Source organism: Macrotis lagotis, chromosome 1 (assembly GCF_037893015.1).
Source record: "Macrotis lagotis isolate mMagLag1 chromosome 1, bilby.v1.9.chrom.fasta, whole genome shotgun sequence".
NCBI lineage: Eukaryota > Metazoa > Chordata > Mammalia > Peramelemorphia > Peramelidae > Macrotis > Macrotis lagotis.
In genome coordinates, this window is record NC_133658.1 from 331914942 (window position 1) to 331930080 (window position 15139).

Consider the following 15139-nt stretch of genomic DNA (forward strand, 5'->3'; position numbering starts at 1 on the left):
GCCTCTGTTTGTTCTTAGAATCTAATTTTATTTCAGATTACTTGAACTGAAATCTATTATGTCAAAGTTGATGCTCACGGCAACCCAACTCTCCCAAGTAGATAGGATTGTTATTATCATCACAAGATCAGAATTTTAGCTTATCAAAGGATCCCAGTGGCCACTAGCTGAAATCAAACTCCCTCTATTGAATAGCTCACTAGGCTTCCTATAATCCCCACTTAGAGACCTCCAGGGAAGGGAAAGTTCTCCTCCTAGTCCATTTTGGACAGCTTTGATTTCTTTTACATCAAGGTTAAAGTTTCTACACCAGACTATAGTAAAATAAAATAAAATAAAAACAGACTCAAAAAGGAAATTATTTTCCTATGTACATACAGTGAATTATTTATCCTAGAATGATGAGTCTAGAAGGCCCTTAGAATGTACAGTGATAGGGTCTAAAATTAGAAGGGGGGGGGACCCTACAGATTACCTAATCTAATTTCTTTAGAAAGTTAAGTGACTTGTCAAGATCATACAAGCAATAAACAGCAAACTGGACTACAAACCTAGATTCTGTAGTACCAATTCCCTGCTGCTTCCACAATATATGTATTTTATATTATCTGGTCCAACTCCCTCATTTTATAGATTAAGGTTCACGCCCAAAGGTTTTGATTTACTCACAGATAATATAGTGGTTCTTTGGCAGGGCTAAGTCTAAAGATCAGATTTCCTGCTTCCCTTTTCTTTTCACTATCCTTTGGTAAGCATATGGCAGCAAAAAGATAGAATAAGAAAGATGGGGAGTGTGGGAAGAAAAAATCCCTCTGAGGTCATAGTTTTAGGGATTAGTGACTAAAATCTGTTCCTTTGCTTTCTGCAGCATGTCTTCATTAGTATTTGACTTTATCCCTAAGCATATGCAGGGGGAAAAATCTTATTGGGCCACAGTGAAAGGCCCAGGGCTAACCTTCTCTTAGTCTGACCTCAGCACTCTGTTGAGCTAAGGAATTGTTCCTAAGGCATCCCTTTTTTAAGGGACTAACCTAGGTCTGTGCATACACTGATGCCCTTTAGCTGGCTTATTCTAAACTGCCATATTTCAACTGCCTTTCCAATCCTCAGGAGATCGATCGGAGCTCTTGGCAAAGATTTCTATTTTCTTGTCTCTTGTGAATTTACTGTGAATTAAGATAAACATTCTGCCTGAGACAAACAATGGACTGAGGTCATAGACTCAAAAAAGAATGTTAACATGAATAAAAGTCACATTGACAAATATTTCTTTGGAATTATAGTATCATAGATATAAAGTCAGAAGAAATCATAGATTATTTAGCACATTTTATAGAAGGAAAAACTGAGGCTTAGAGAAATTTAAGTGACATACCAGGTAGTGATAGAAGTAGAATTTAAATATAGATCCCCAGTCTTGCAGCTTCTTGTTTTAGTCCAAGAAACCACTGAACATATGTTCACAAAGTCATCATAAATTATGCATTATTATTTGGATCATTGCTTTTGATTGTGTGATTATTTTTATCAGCATTAAATTGGCATATATTATAAAATCTATTTGATGGATGTTACTACTAATAATACTACCTTGGATTTATAGAATACTTTAGAAGAGCAGCAGGGTTTGCTGTCAGAAGACCTGAAAAGGACTTTAGAGCAGAGAATGTGAGATCATCAAAGGTAGAATATTTTAGTGGGAAAGGAATATCTTTGAAATGTGAAATTCTAATCTCTAACCCAAAGTTGTCATGAGGAAAATGTGTCATAAAGTCTAAAACTTCAGAATGTGAATTGTCATTTCTCCTCTTAATGATGAAATGAAGTATCAGGGCAAGTGGCCGATTTCCTATTTTACAGATAAGGAAAGTCCCCGAGTCAAAAAGTGCTCTGACCAAACCAAGAAAATTGAATGTCAAGAAATGGTATCAGAGAGAACTTTGTTCTCCCAGACTTAAAAAACATTGGAAAGGATCTTACAAATTGTCTAGTCCAAACCCTTTATTTTATAGTTGAGGAAACAGATTTCAAAAAGAGAAACCCAAAGTTGCCCAAAGCCAGCTATTCTAGATGTCTTTTTCAGAGACCTTGTTGGGCTTGGTTCTTCCTTTTGCCCATGTTATATAGGTGAAGTCAGGTCTCCTTTGTTAGTTGGCTGTAAGGCCAAAGGGGAACTTCTTTTTTGGGTAAAGAACCATTTCCACCTGAAACCACATCCCTAAGCAGTTGTATCCTTTTGTCATTTCCTTTTAGAGTAATTTGGGTGATACAATGTCCTCTTTATTACTAAATTGGTTCCTTACAGAAAACTGTCTTACAGGATGAGGTGTAGGGCAAGGTGGTCATTTTCAGTGGTTGGGTGTTCTGGATTTCTTTCTTCAGAAAAGATTAAATAATGCACACAGAAGTTGCAGCAGACTGCAAGTCATCCATTTTTTTGTCACAAAGGTATAAATTTGCTGAAGTGTGTTTCCCACCTTGGTGGAGCCAGGCCAGGATTATCCTCTGGATTCCCCAGCTCTATCCTACCCACCTCCAGATAATTCTCACATTCTGCAATTAGAGATAATCTGTACCTTCCCTACCTTGAGAATTCAGAAAAGGTCTTGGAGATACTTCTCCTAAAGTAGCCTGGGGATGGGGTAGAGATTAGCAGAACTTTTTAAAAGCTATGTGGAAACAGAACAAAGAAGCAAATTCAGTCTTACTATACTATAAAAATTACTGAGAGAGCTTCCCTACCCAAGAGGTGGCTAAACAACCTTCTGAGATAGAGTCCTCTCCCTGGAGGTCTTAAGACTGGAGCTGGACAAATACTCAATTGAGTGTAATCATTGAGGAAGATTCCTGTTTAGGAATGGTATGGACTGAATGGTCCCTGGAGTTCCTTCCAGGCTGAGATTCTGTGGTTCATTCTTTTGTCCCCTATTAAAATGCAGGTTCCCCTTATTGATTGAATGATACAATCAGCACAGTTTACATTTCCACCATCTAGTCAATTTATGTGCATGTTTTAAGCATCTCTTCTATACCAGACATCGTGCTAAGTTTTGCGTTACAATACAAAACAGTGAAATGGTCTTTTTGGAATAGAATTTGATGGCATTTGAAGTTTTACAAAATTTCTTTTCTCACAGTAACCCAGGAAGGGAAAATCTCATATTTAAATAAGAAAACTTCTCTGATATAACTGGGTCTTATAAGTTTCAGAGCCTGGATTTGAATTCATGTCTTCTGATTCCTGGACAAAAACCTCAGAAAATGTAATGGATAGAATAATTTCTGTCACCTTTAGTTCAACTGATATTATTTAGGCACTGAGGAGCCAGAGTTGAAAAATTATCCAGTCCTGCCTTCAAGGAGCTTATACACTACTTTGGGGAGGTCAGGGAGTAGGGTGGAGGGGAGATATAAGATGGATACTGATAAAATATAAGAAATGTGATTGGAATTAAAAAAGAGATCCAAAGTGCTCTAGAAGAAAGGAAGTATAACAGTTTTCCTTGGCTAAAGATGTTCTTTTAAACTAAGGTTCTCTTCTCTGAAACTGGCACAAGACCTTATCACCTCACATCTGGACTTTCAAAATAGCCTTCTGAAGGTTGATCTCTCTGCTACAAGTCTCTCCCTCACTCCTATCTACCTTCCATTCAGCTACCATCTTGTTCTTCCTAAACCACAGATCTGATCATTTCACCTCCCTATTCTGCAAACTCTAATGACTCCCTGTTACCTGCAGAGTAAAATATAAAATCCCCCCTTTGACTTTCAAAACCCTTTATTATCAGGCCCTTTCTTACTTTTCCAGTATCTTTGCACCTCCCTCCTCTCATGCCCTCTTTCATCTTGTGACAGTGGCCTACATGCTTCTCCTCACACAAGACTCCAGGCTTTCTCTCTATTTGATCCTTCTGCTTTCCTTCAAGTCTCAACTTCCAGACTTTCCCCAGTCACTCTTCCTTAATTTTCTCTGCTGTCTGAGCTGAGGAATTATCATTGATTTATCCTGTACAGATCTTATATGTATATAGTAGATTGTCTCTTCCCATTAGACTGAGAATAGAGACTGATTTTTGCATTTCTTTCTATCTATAACATATATTTCTCTGGCATTAAGGAGGCCATATCTTAACACAATAATAAATGTTAGTTGACTGATTTCTGATTGGGAGAATACTGATCATTATAACCAACATGTGTATAATCCTTCTTTTGGGCTAGGCATTGTAATAAGCAAACAACAAAGAATTCATGGAAAAGGTCATACCTAAGCTTACCCTGTGAAGGAATAAAGGGATTGTAGTGGAAAATCATTTTTTGGTTTAAAAAAAAGTTCAATATTTTCTACAACTCGTATTTAAGATTTTGTCTGTTAGGTTAATGGACATAAAGTTCTCTCTTTTCTCCCTATAGATTCTCACCAAGGACTCTGTGACTGTCAGTGTGGATGGAGTGGTCTATTACCGTGTACAAAATGCCACCCTAGCAGTGGCTAACATCACCAATGCTGACTCAGCCACCCGTCTCCTGGCACAGACCACCCTGAGGAATGTTCTAGGCACCAAAAATCTCTCTCAGATCCTCTCTGACCGGGAGGAGATTGCCCATAACATGCAGGTTGGTACAGCAGTAGCTGGTCTAATCAATGATAGGGCCTGGTCTGTCAGTTTCCTTTCCCAGAATTGTGAATTAAAACAGGCTTTGGAAAAGATGTTACGATTAAGGGGGACTGGTGGGGTTGGAAAGCTTCAAAGTCCTTGCCCAGAAAAATTTTCTTCCATGTAGCTAGGAAGGGGATGAGGAGAGAGTGTTTCTTGCACTAGTGATTCTTTTTTAAAATTAATTTTTATTAAAGATATTATTTGAGTTTTACAATTTTCCCCCCAATCTTACTTCCCTCCCCCACCCCCCCAACAGAAAGCAATCTGTCAGACTTTACTTTATTTCCATGTTATACCTTGATTTAAATTGGGTGTGATGAGAGAGAAATCATATCCTTAGAGAAGAGACAAGAATTCTAAGAGGTAACAAGATCAGATAATAAGATATCTGTTTTTTTCTAAATTAAAAGGAATAGTCCTTGAACTTTGTTCAAACTCCACAGCTCCTTAACTGGATACAGATATCACTCTCCTTTGCAGACAGCCCAAAATTGCTCCTGATTGTTGCACTGATGGAATGAGCAAGTCCTTTAAGCTTGATCATCACTCCCATGTTGCTGTTAGGGTATACAGTGTTTTTCTGGTTCTGCTCATCTCACTCAACATCAGTTCATGCAAATCCCTCCAGGCTTCCCTGAAATCCCCTCCCTCCTGGTTTCTAATAGAACAACAGTATTCCATGACATACATATACCACAGTTTGCTAAGCCATTCCCCAATTGAAGGACATTTACTTGATTTCCAATTCTTTGCCACCACAAACAGGGCTGCTATAAATATTTTTGTACAAGTAATGTTTTTACCCTTTATCTTCTCTTCAGGATATAGACCCAGTATTGCTGGGTCAAAGGCTATGCACATTTTTGTTGCCCTTTGGGCATAGTTCCAAATAGCTCTCCAGAAAGGTTAGATGAGTTCACAGCTCCACCAACAGTGTAATAGTGTCCCAGATTTCCCACATCTCTTCCAACGATGATCATTATCCTTTCTGGTCATATTGCACTAGTGATTCTTATTAGCTCCTAGGATTTAAAGCTGAAAGGACCTTTTAGGTATTATATAGTCTAAACCTGTGATTTAACAGCTAGGACACTAAAATCCAGAAAAACTGCATGGTGGTAATGAAAGGTAGTCAGAAGACCTAAATTAATTCATAGCTATTGTTATTTGCTACCTGTATCATTGCAGGAAGTTAGAGGATGTCTCAGGGTCTTTGTTTCCTTATTAAATTAAAGGATTAGACTAAATGATCTTTCATTTCTAACCCTTTGATTCAACAGTTAAGATCTTGATCTCCTGGTTCATAGCTATAGCCAAAAAGAATTTCTCACTTGTAGGGAATTCCCCTTCAGTGATGAGTTTCTCTGAGCTTGACTAGTCCTCAGGCAGGCTGGGCTCTCAGCCTGTTGTCAGACTCAGATACAAAGTCCTTTCTGGAAAACATCAGGATTTTGGATTTGTGTTCCTTTCAATGTGGAGATCCCCTTCAAGGAAGCAGTCAAGTCAATAAGCATTTATTTGATAGATTGCAGCACTTTTTTGCCTTCTTGTCCTATGTGACTCTTGCCTGTAGTCTCCTCCCCTGAGGGGTTGATCCATCCAAAATGCTAGAGGCTTTCCTTCAGATTTCTTGACATCACAAAATGGTTTTCTTAAAGCACAGCTCCTAACTATGTCACACCTCACCCCCACCCCAACCTACCATTATATCTTCCTATTAGCTCTAGGATCAAATGTTGACATCTTTTGTGGACTTTTAAACTCTTCACAACCTAGACCTTTCCAGTCTTTATATCCTTTACTTCCATCTATATACACCAGGATCCTTACTATTCCTTAATCACTGTCCCCCAATCTCCCAACTCCATGCATTTTCATTAACTGTCCTTCTGACTTCCTTCACAAATCAGCTAGTACTTTCTCTCTGAGATCAGCTCCCATTTTCACTGTATAGATCATGTTTTTTATGGTTATTCTGGTCGAGATCAGGCACTCTTTGCTTTTCTTATCTTTAGGGCTTAACAAACAGTAGATACTTAATAATTAAGTATTTGGTACCAAGTAAGTCCTTAATGCTTATTTATTTGTTGTCTGAAGTCACATAACTAGTGTCAGAAATGGAAATGGAATCTTGAGGAAACTAAGATCCATGGAGGAGAAATGACTTGTAATGGGTTATGAAGGTAGTCAATGCTAAAGATGGGGGGTCAAAACCAGGTCTCCTGACTCTCATCCTTCCATTGTTCTGCACATACAATTAATAGACTGAAAGCACTGCCACCTCTTCTCCCCTTCCCGGGCTCTAATCCCTATCTTTCTCATACCATGGGCTAGAATCACAGACTGTCATACCTATAGGACTTTGCATCCTTAAGGACCTCTGCCTCATCTCCTTATTTTGTATGCTGGGTCTTTGGGCAAATTCAACTTCATCCCTTTTGTCCCCAACAGGCCACTCTGGATGATGCCACTGATGACTGGGGCATAAAGGTGGAGCGCGTGGAGATTAAAGATGTGAAGTTACCTGTGCAGCTACAGAGAGCCATGGCTGCAGAGGCTGAGGCTTCCAGGGAGGCCCGAGCCAAGGTAACCAGCAAACCACTCTCACTCTGAGGAAAAGAGAGAAGCTTTGCTCAGGCAGAATTCCTGTTCCTTCCTATCATGTATTCCTCTGACATTTTTCTTTCTCTTCTCTGTCTCTTTTAAGCCTTTGCCTATCTCATAAGTCATTATTTTTTTGCTTCCCTTTACACCAACTTCCATTTCTATAGCCCTGTAAGTTCTTAGCTCACATTGAAGTCAGTCATACAGAGATTGATTCCCATTTTAGAGAGGGAGAAACCAAGGTCTAGATTAACTTGTGTTTCTGTAGCTCTTTAAGCTCCCAGCCCTGCCAAGAAAGTAGCATAGGAATTATTGTTCCCATTTTTCAGATGAGAAGACCCATGGAGAAAGAATGAAATTTTCAGATCTTGGCCCTGATACTAGAGATGGCTATAGCCTGCTTTTCTTAAAGAGTAGCAACCATTTATTTCTATGCTAATGATAATGAATGCTGTCTCTTTGGTCCTTTCCTCACAATAATCTGGTGAGGTTTTAAGTGTTATTTTCCGCATTTGCCAGATGATGTAGCCAGAGTTGTGAAAAGTGACTTGTTCAAAATCACCCAGCCTCTATGTGACCGCTGCTCTCATGATTCCAAATCCAATCAACTGTGCTGGTCTTAATGGTGAGCCAGAAGAAGTTTCATCTGGTCATTGTTAAGCCAAGCATACTCCCTGACATTAGCTCTGTCCTTACACAGAAAACCAGACTACTATTTAGATGAGGCCTGTTTCCTTAACTGCTAGCTTGGGAAATTAGAACATTTCCTGTTCCTTTCTCCCCTTCCTCTCTTGAATTGCATTATTTTTTTCCTATGATATAGTCTTACTTGTAATATATAGTGCTTATAAGACCAATGAAAGGATTTTTAGTTGTGGGTCCTGCTAAGTTTAAGTTTTAAGTGTAAAGTTTAATTCTGAGTTTAGTTCTCATAGGGATGGAAAGGACTATCTATTTGGTAGATTGGGAAACTGAGACTTATAAAGCTACAGTATTTTAACTGGGGCTATTCATGGTAGCAATAACAGAGTCAAAGTTTTCCTGCCATGGGAGTGTTTCTTCCAAAGGATATAAAAAAATCAGTCTTGAGGGCATAAAAATCTTCAGTGAGTTGAAAGTCCAACTTGACCTGAGGCAGAAGGCTTTCTATATATAATATCCCTGACTTAGGCATCATCTGTTGAACCAGCATCACCTGAAGCCTATGCTGTAGGAGACCTCACCGTAACACTAAAGCAATTTCTTCCAGGGTCTCTAATAAGTAAAGCCCTCCCTCATATTGAGTGAAAATTTGTCTCATTGATGAGAATTCTTATCATTGGTTCTAACTCTTTCTACCCTTTGAAGCAATCTAATCCTCTGGTCTACAATTGATGACTCTTCAGGGTTTTAAAGACAACTAATTTTTTTTTTAAAAAAAGACAGGACTCAGGTCTTTTCCTTTATATAAACTTTCCTCCAGGCATGGAATGTACTCCTTCATCTCAAATAATCAATAAATATTTATTAAATGCTTACTATGGGTCAGGCATTGTGTTGGGGTTACAGAAAGAGGCAGAAGATAGTTCCTACCCTGAAGGAGCTTACAATCTAATGGGGGAAACAACATGCAAACATATATATACAAGGCAAGACACGTACAGAGTAAATAGAAAGTAATCAACAGAGAAAAGACATTAGAATTAAACAGGTTTGGGGAAAGTTTTTTCTATTCTCAAATTGCCTGTGTCCCATAGCACACAATGAAAATCTTAACTGCTCCAGGGCAATTTCATTTTTGTTTTTGTACTCTCTAGCATGAACTTTTTTAGTAATTGTTTAATAAGTGTTTATAAGATGAATTTATTTATTTACTTTTTGGTACAAGGTCAGTGATTTTATCCATGAAAGATTCCCCTAGTATGAAACTCCTCCTACTAATGTAGATTGGCATCTGTTTTGCAAGTGACCATAGTAGGGGCTCAGGGGGAGGCTAAAACTTGCCACAGTCATATAGCCAATATGTTAGCAGAGCAGAACCTGAACCTAGTCTTCTGGATTCTGCGGTCAGCTCTTTACTACCATCATGGTGTTTTCTCCAGTCTAATCATTCACTATTTCTTCATGGTTTCCAGTCTTATATTATTCTTGTCACCTTTTTCTAGATCAGTATCAGTGTGTCAGAATCTTCCTGAAATGTGTTGCCAGGGCTTTTACCTACAACAGATAACAAGATTGCCCGCTGTCTTTTCCAATTTATAGGTTGAATTGATTTCAACCAAAAATATTGTCCCATGAAAAAAAGCTGCTCTTAGAGCCCTGAAATTTTAATAGTGAAGTGATCTATTAATTGAGCCAGTCTATTCAATAATGTTTTAGTAAGTGTGGAACCCCACCCTCCACTCCTGGTATTGTGGCGAATTTATTCCTTTTCAGCTTTATGGTCCTGATAGATGAGCAAATGAATCCCTTAAATTCTTTCCTTTTCAGAGATGGTACAATGTGATAGAAAGAACTCTGACCTTGGAGGAGGGAAGCCTGAGTTTCAATGCCACCTTTTCCTGAAATTAGCTATGTGACCTTGACTTCTTCTCTCTGAACATCAGAGTCCTCATCTATAAAATGGATCAATTTATGTTTGTACTCTACTGCACCTCACAAAATAGTGGTGAATTATGAACTTGGAAAATCTCAGGAATACAGAAACTGTGATGCAGTAGAGCCAGAGGACATGGATGCAAACCATGACCCTCCTAATTGTGGGACCTCGTGCAAATCATGCCACCATTCTTGCCAAGGCCCCAGGGTCCTTTCTGTGAAATGAGAAAGTTGGACCAGATGCTTTTTAACATTTTCTTCCCAGTCTCTTTAATGTAACAGTAAACAGATATAATAAACAAAAAGGTTCTAAGCAGGCAGACCCCCATTGTATAAGTCACTATTCAGGGAAGTATGACTAACTGATCTGGTGATGCATTCCTCTTCCTAAGTGGTTGTACCTTTGTTGTGCTCCAGGTCATTGCTGCAGAAGGGGAGATGAACGCTTCTCGGGCCTTAAAGGAAGCATCAATGGTCATCACCGAGTCCCCTGCTGCTCTCCAGCTGCGCTACTTGCAGACCCTGACCACAATTGCTGCAGAGAAAAACTCAACCATTGTCTTCCCGCTGCCCATAGACATGCTTCAGGGCATCGTAGGGGCAAAGCACTAGGTTTGCCTAGGACTGGGCAGAGTTGAACTGTCCAGAAGGAAGGCTGAGCTGGGGAACCAAAGTAGCCTTTAGCATGCAAAGAGTAAATGGGGTGAGAGAGCTTTCACTCCTTCCTCCTTCTTCCCTTCATTCTGCTTTCTGTCTTGATATTGCTGAGTTTGATGTGTTTAGGCTATCTAGTGATCATAAGAACAAACCAATGAATCATTAGCTTTGGTGACTTTTGAAAGATATCAGACAGCTGGAAAATTTATGATATTTTATACTTTTCATGCTTTTTGATAATCCTTTTGTAGCTCAAATATCTCTTTTGATTGAGTCAGTCTATTGCTCATCTTGGCAGCCCACGGTGATTGACCTTCCAATCACCCTCTTTCTCTTCCCCTTATCCACATTTACTAAGCTCAATCTAGAAAGTGATATCAGCACATAATGAAAACACAGAGTATTAGAACATGAAAAGGTAGGACTGGAGGGAACCTTGAGAGATCCTAAGATGAGTGTGTTGGACCAGATGATCTTTAAAACTGCTCCTAGTTCCAAAACTACAATGTAGTTCAACTCTTTGATTTTTACACAGGAAGAAACTGAGGCCTAGAGAGAAGAGGAGAAAAGATTTGCCTAAAGCCACACAATGAGGGAGTAACAAAGCCATTTGAACACTAGATCTCTTGACACCCAGACTGGGGTCCTTTCTGTTCAACAACTTTGCCTCCTGCTATCCAACCCCTACACAAGTTATCTTACAGGAGCCTTCTTTTCAAAGGATAATTCCTCAGTGGTTCCTTTCCCCCTTCCTTATGAATCCAAACCATGTTTTGAACTCAGTTCCCTTTATTTAAAAAGGCTTCTTGCTTCTTCATCGTGGGGAGAAACTAGAGTTTACAGCTCCTGCCCTTGTTACTAGAGATGGCTGTATTCTGCTGCCCTGAAACACGTCATCAGCCTCTCGTTGCCATGGCTACAGACCAGTAGTCATGGAGACGATATCATCAGAGCCCCATTTTTGCCATTCAGAACAATTAAGCTAACCTTTCTAAACCTCTTAGACCTTTTATGGATCTGCCATCATTTCTATCCTGTGCAAAAAAGAAGTTTGTTTTTTAAAATTGATCTCAGCCACTTTAGTGAAGGAGCAACGCGTTGGCCTTTTTAAAAAGCAGCCGAAACCCCTTCCCAGAAGTGCTTTATTATCTTTGAGCATCAGGTTTAAAATAGTTTTGTATTCTGATTTTTTAAATGAACCTTTCTCTAACTTCTATAAGCCAACTTTTATAGATCTCTTTCTGTATCTTTAGAATTCAATATGGTTGTCTTAAAAAAAAAGGGAGATAATGTACTTTGTAAACATCATGATTCCTGTTATGTATATACCACTGTGAAGTATCTTTCGTTGGTGAGTATTTATAGAACAATTTCCCTTACCCATTGTAAGGATATGCTGAGGGTTCTGTAGGTGGGAGCAGCCTCTTTCTATATTCATTACAATCACTGTTAAATTTAAAAACTAAAGGGGGAGAGCCCAAGGAATAACCCCCCCCAAAAAAATTAGAAGTTTAAAACATGCTTCTAAAAACTTTAATTCCATTTCATCTGTTTGCTGACTCCTCACATTTTTCCCTCATCGTGCATTTCATACTGAGAAAATTGGTAATACTTACTATTCTTCTCACTGATAGAATAAGCAGTGGTCTATTTCACATTTCCTCTGAGGTTTGGGGCTTACCTGAAAACATCCTAGGGTGGAAGCTTCCATACATAAAGTCCTCTGTGACTCCAATCCTCAAAGTTTAGACATAGTCATTCACTCCCCTAGCTGATTTGCCATCATTTTTTTCTTCCTTCCAGTTAAAGTTTTTTGGGGTTTTTTTTATTTGTGGGATCTCTGAACTTTTTTCTTTTTTATATATAAAATACAAAATTCATAGATATATTTTTTTAATTTAAAGTCTTTATTTTTTGTTAGCCAATTCTAAAAAGGTTTTCCTACCCCAATCCAACCCTCACTTCTTAAACTGATCTTTTGACCAAGTAAACTGTATCCTGACTGTGTCTCTGTCTCACAATCATGGAGTTTACTATTTTCCCTGGTTGCTTTAAATCTAGATCCCAAGCTGCGTTCCCTTGTCTGTTATAGAGATATCACAGAACAATAGCTTCAGGTGGAATAGCTTGTTAGGGACTGGACTGGAAGCAGAAGACCAAGGATTCTCTGAAGGGGGTCTTAATAAATTATTGTGTGCCTCTCTTCCTGGTCCTATTGTCTTTTTTTGTCTGTAAACATACCTGATACATGTAATGTATTCTGCAGTTCCTGCTACCTCAAAGTTTGAGGCTGATGGATTTCCTGAATTTGGGGTTGTGAGCTTCAGTACACTAAGGCAATTTAGATGTTTTTCCATTTTAAGTCTGTCAATACTGTGAGCCCTTCGAAGGTTAACTGGGAGGGTGACAAAGGTTGCCTAAGTTGGAGGAAGTGACCCACTTTGAAAATGGAGCAGATCAAAATTCCTATGGCAGACAGAGTGGGTCTGGGCCCATGAATAGTCCCAGTACTTCCCATCTAGGGGAGACTCAGCCTTTAAAGAAAGGGAAGGGGGTGGGGCTGTATACTATTGCAAAATCCTGAGTGTTCTAGTTTTCCAAGGGTTTATGAATGCTAATGATCAAAGGAGAAAGAAACTTGGTTTAAACTCATCTGGCATCATCCAAAAGAGCTCAAAGTCTATTATATATAGAAAGGACCTTAGAACAGAGAAGGTCAGAACTTAAACCTCAGCAAAGAATATTAGAGCTGGATGGGACCATGGAAATCATATTCAACCCCTTGATTTTATACATAAGAAAACTGAAGCCCAAAGATGTTAAATCCTGTAGAAAATATGAAAACACTTTTCAGCTTACTTTGACTAAAACAGAATTTCCTTTTCCACCCTCCCCCCAAAACATTTTTTCTTAAAATCCTTTCAATTGCATCAAGATAATGACAACACAATATGATCTACCATCCTAACAACTCATTCCTTCTAGACTCAAGAGGAAAAGGACCCAGGGAAAGACACCCAGCAACTAGAAGTAGAAATAAGCATCTGCCATCTATGAATTGACATTCATAGATGTTTGCTAATTCCTCACTTCCTCCCCACTCCATCATGCATTTCCCTGAGAAAAGTAGCGCCTGATAGTCTTCCCACAGATAAGAAGGCAACGTTCTATTTCACATTTCCCCTGAAGCTCAGAACTGACCTATAAACATCCTAGAGTAGAGTCTTCCCACAAGAACCTTCTGTGGGTCCAAATCTCAAATTTACAAGTAGTCATTCACTTCCCATAACTGATTTACCATCATCTCTTTTGTTCCAATTAAAACTTTTTTAAAATTTCCTTTATGGTCCCTGGACCTTTTTAAAAATATATATAGAACACAGTTCACAAATATATTTTTTAGTATAGAGCAGAATAAAGATTTGTGCTAGACCGTACAGCTCATAACTTAATATTCTTACATTTTAAAGTATAATTTAAAAATTATTAAATACAATTCATTAAATTGTATTTTGTAAAAACCAAACTGACTTCATAAAATGGTTTATATTTTAAAATGTACAAACTATTCTTCACTCATTAAATTATGTTTAAAAAGCAAAAACCATACTTGACTCCCTAGCTGATAGGATTTGACCCATAGACCATAGTTTGCCTTCCTCTGGTTCTACAGTTACTTTGTTCTTATTCTATTTTCTTTTTTTTCCTTTACTTTTTCCAATACATGTAAGACTTTGAATTTTTCCCTCCCCCCCATATAAGAAGTATTCTTATACAGGTTATGTGTACAATCATGTTAGGCATATTTCCATATTTGTCATATCATGAAAAAAAGAATCAGAACAAAGGGAAAAAACTATGAGAAAGAAAAAAAAATTTTTAAAGTGAAAGTACTTTATTTTTTAAAAGCTTACTGCTTCTTACCCTTACTTTGGTCTGGTGACCAAGGAAACTACATCTCTACCAGTTGAGAACTTGGATCACAAGTGTTCCCCTAGGAGCCAGAAACTAGGACCCTAGAGAAACAGATATTTATTTTCCAGCCAATCAGATAGACAAACCTTAAAAAGGAGACTGGTTGAGTTTCCATGAAGAAAGAAAGGCAGAAGGCCTTTGAAGACAGATCTCTACATTGCCAAAAGTAAAGATTACCCTATTCCATTTCTAACTACACACCTTGAGAGTTACTCTCAAGAAAGGCAGAAGGCCTTTGAAGACAGATCACTATAATGGCAAAAAACAAGATTATCCTATTCTATTTCTAACTACACACCTTGACTCTCCTTGATAATGTATCCTTTTACCTGGGAATTTTTGCTCTTTAAGTCTTTTGAAATCCTTTGGATATTTTTTAAATTCCCTTAAATGGTAATAGATAAGATTGATCTTGTGTTTGAAATCTCTAGATAGTCAAATATATCACCTATTATGTATAAAACTTGGGATCATTAAAACCCCTGTGCCATTTCTCACAGATCAGTCTCCCTCTCCAATTTTGGGCCCAATTCATTGTCTATCCTTTCGCATCCAAACAATGTGGAACTAACTGGCAAGTTTAAATTCAATACAATACAAAATTTAGAACTTTGGTGAGAAGACTCTCCTAGTGATTTTATTTAGGGATAGTCAAACTGATGCCT

The 15139-nt window shown here is 38.3% G+C and overlaps 1 protein-coding gene across 1 annotated transcript in view; it reads left to right on the top strand.

Moving 5' to 3' along the window:
• Nucleotides 1–12972, top strand: part of STOM (stomatin) — a 43497-nt gene extending 30525 nt beyond the window's left edge. The window contains exons 5-7 of the mRNA XM_074211685.1: nucleotides 4414–4617; nucleotides 7113–7247; nucleotides 10260–12972. Coding sequence (XP_074067786.1) covers nucleotides 4414–4617; nucleotides 7113–7247; nucleotides 10260–10454 — 534 coding nt within the window. The 3' untranslated portion in view covers nucleotides 10455–12972. The remainder of the gene's footprint in view (nucleotides 1–4413; nucleotides 4618–7112; nucleotides 7248–10259) is intronic.
• Nucleotides 12973–15139: the final 2167 nt, after the last annotated feature.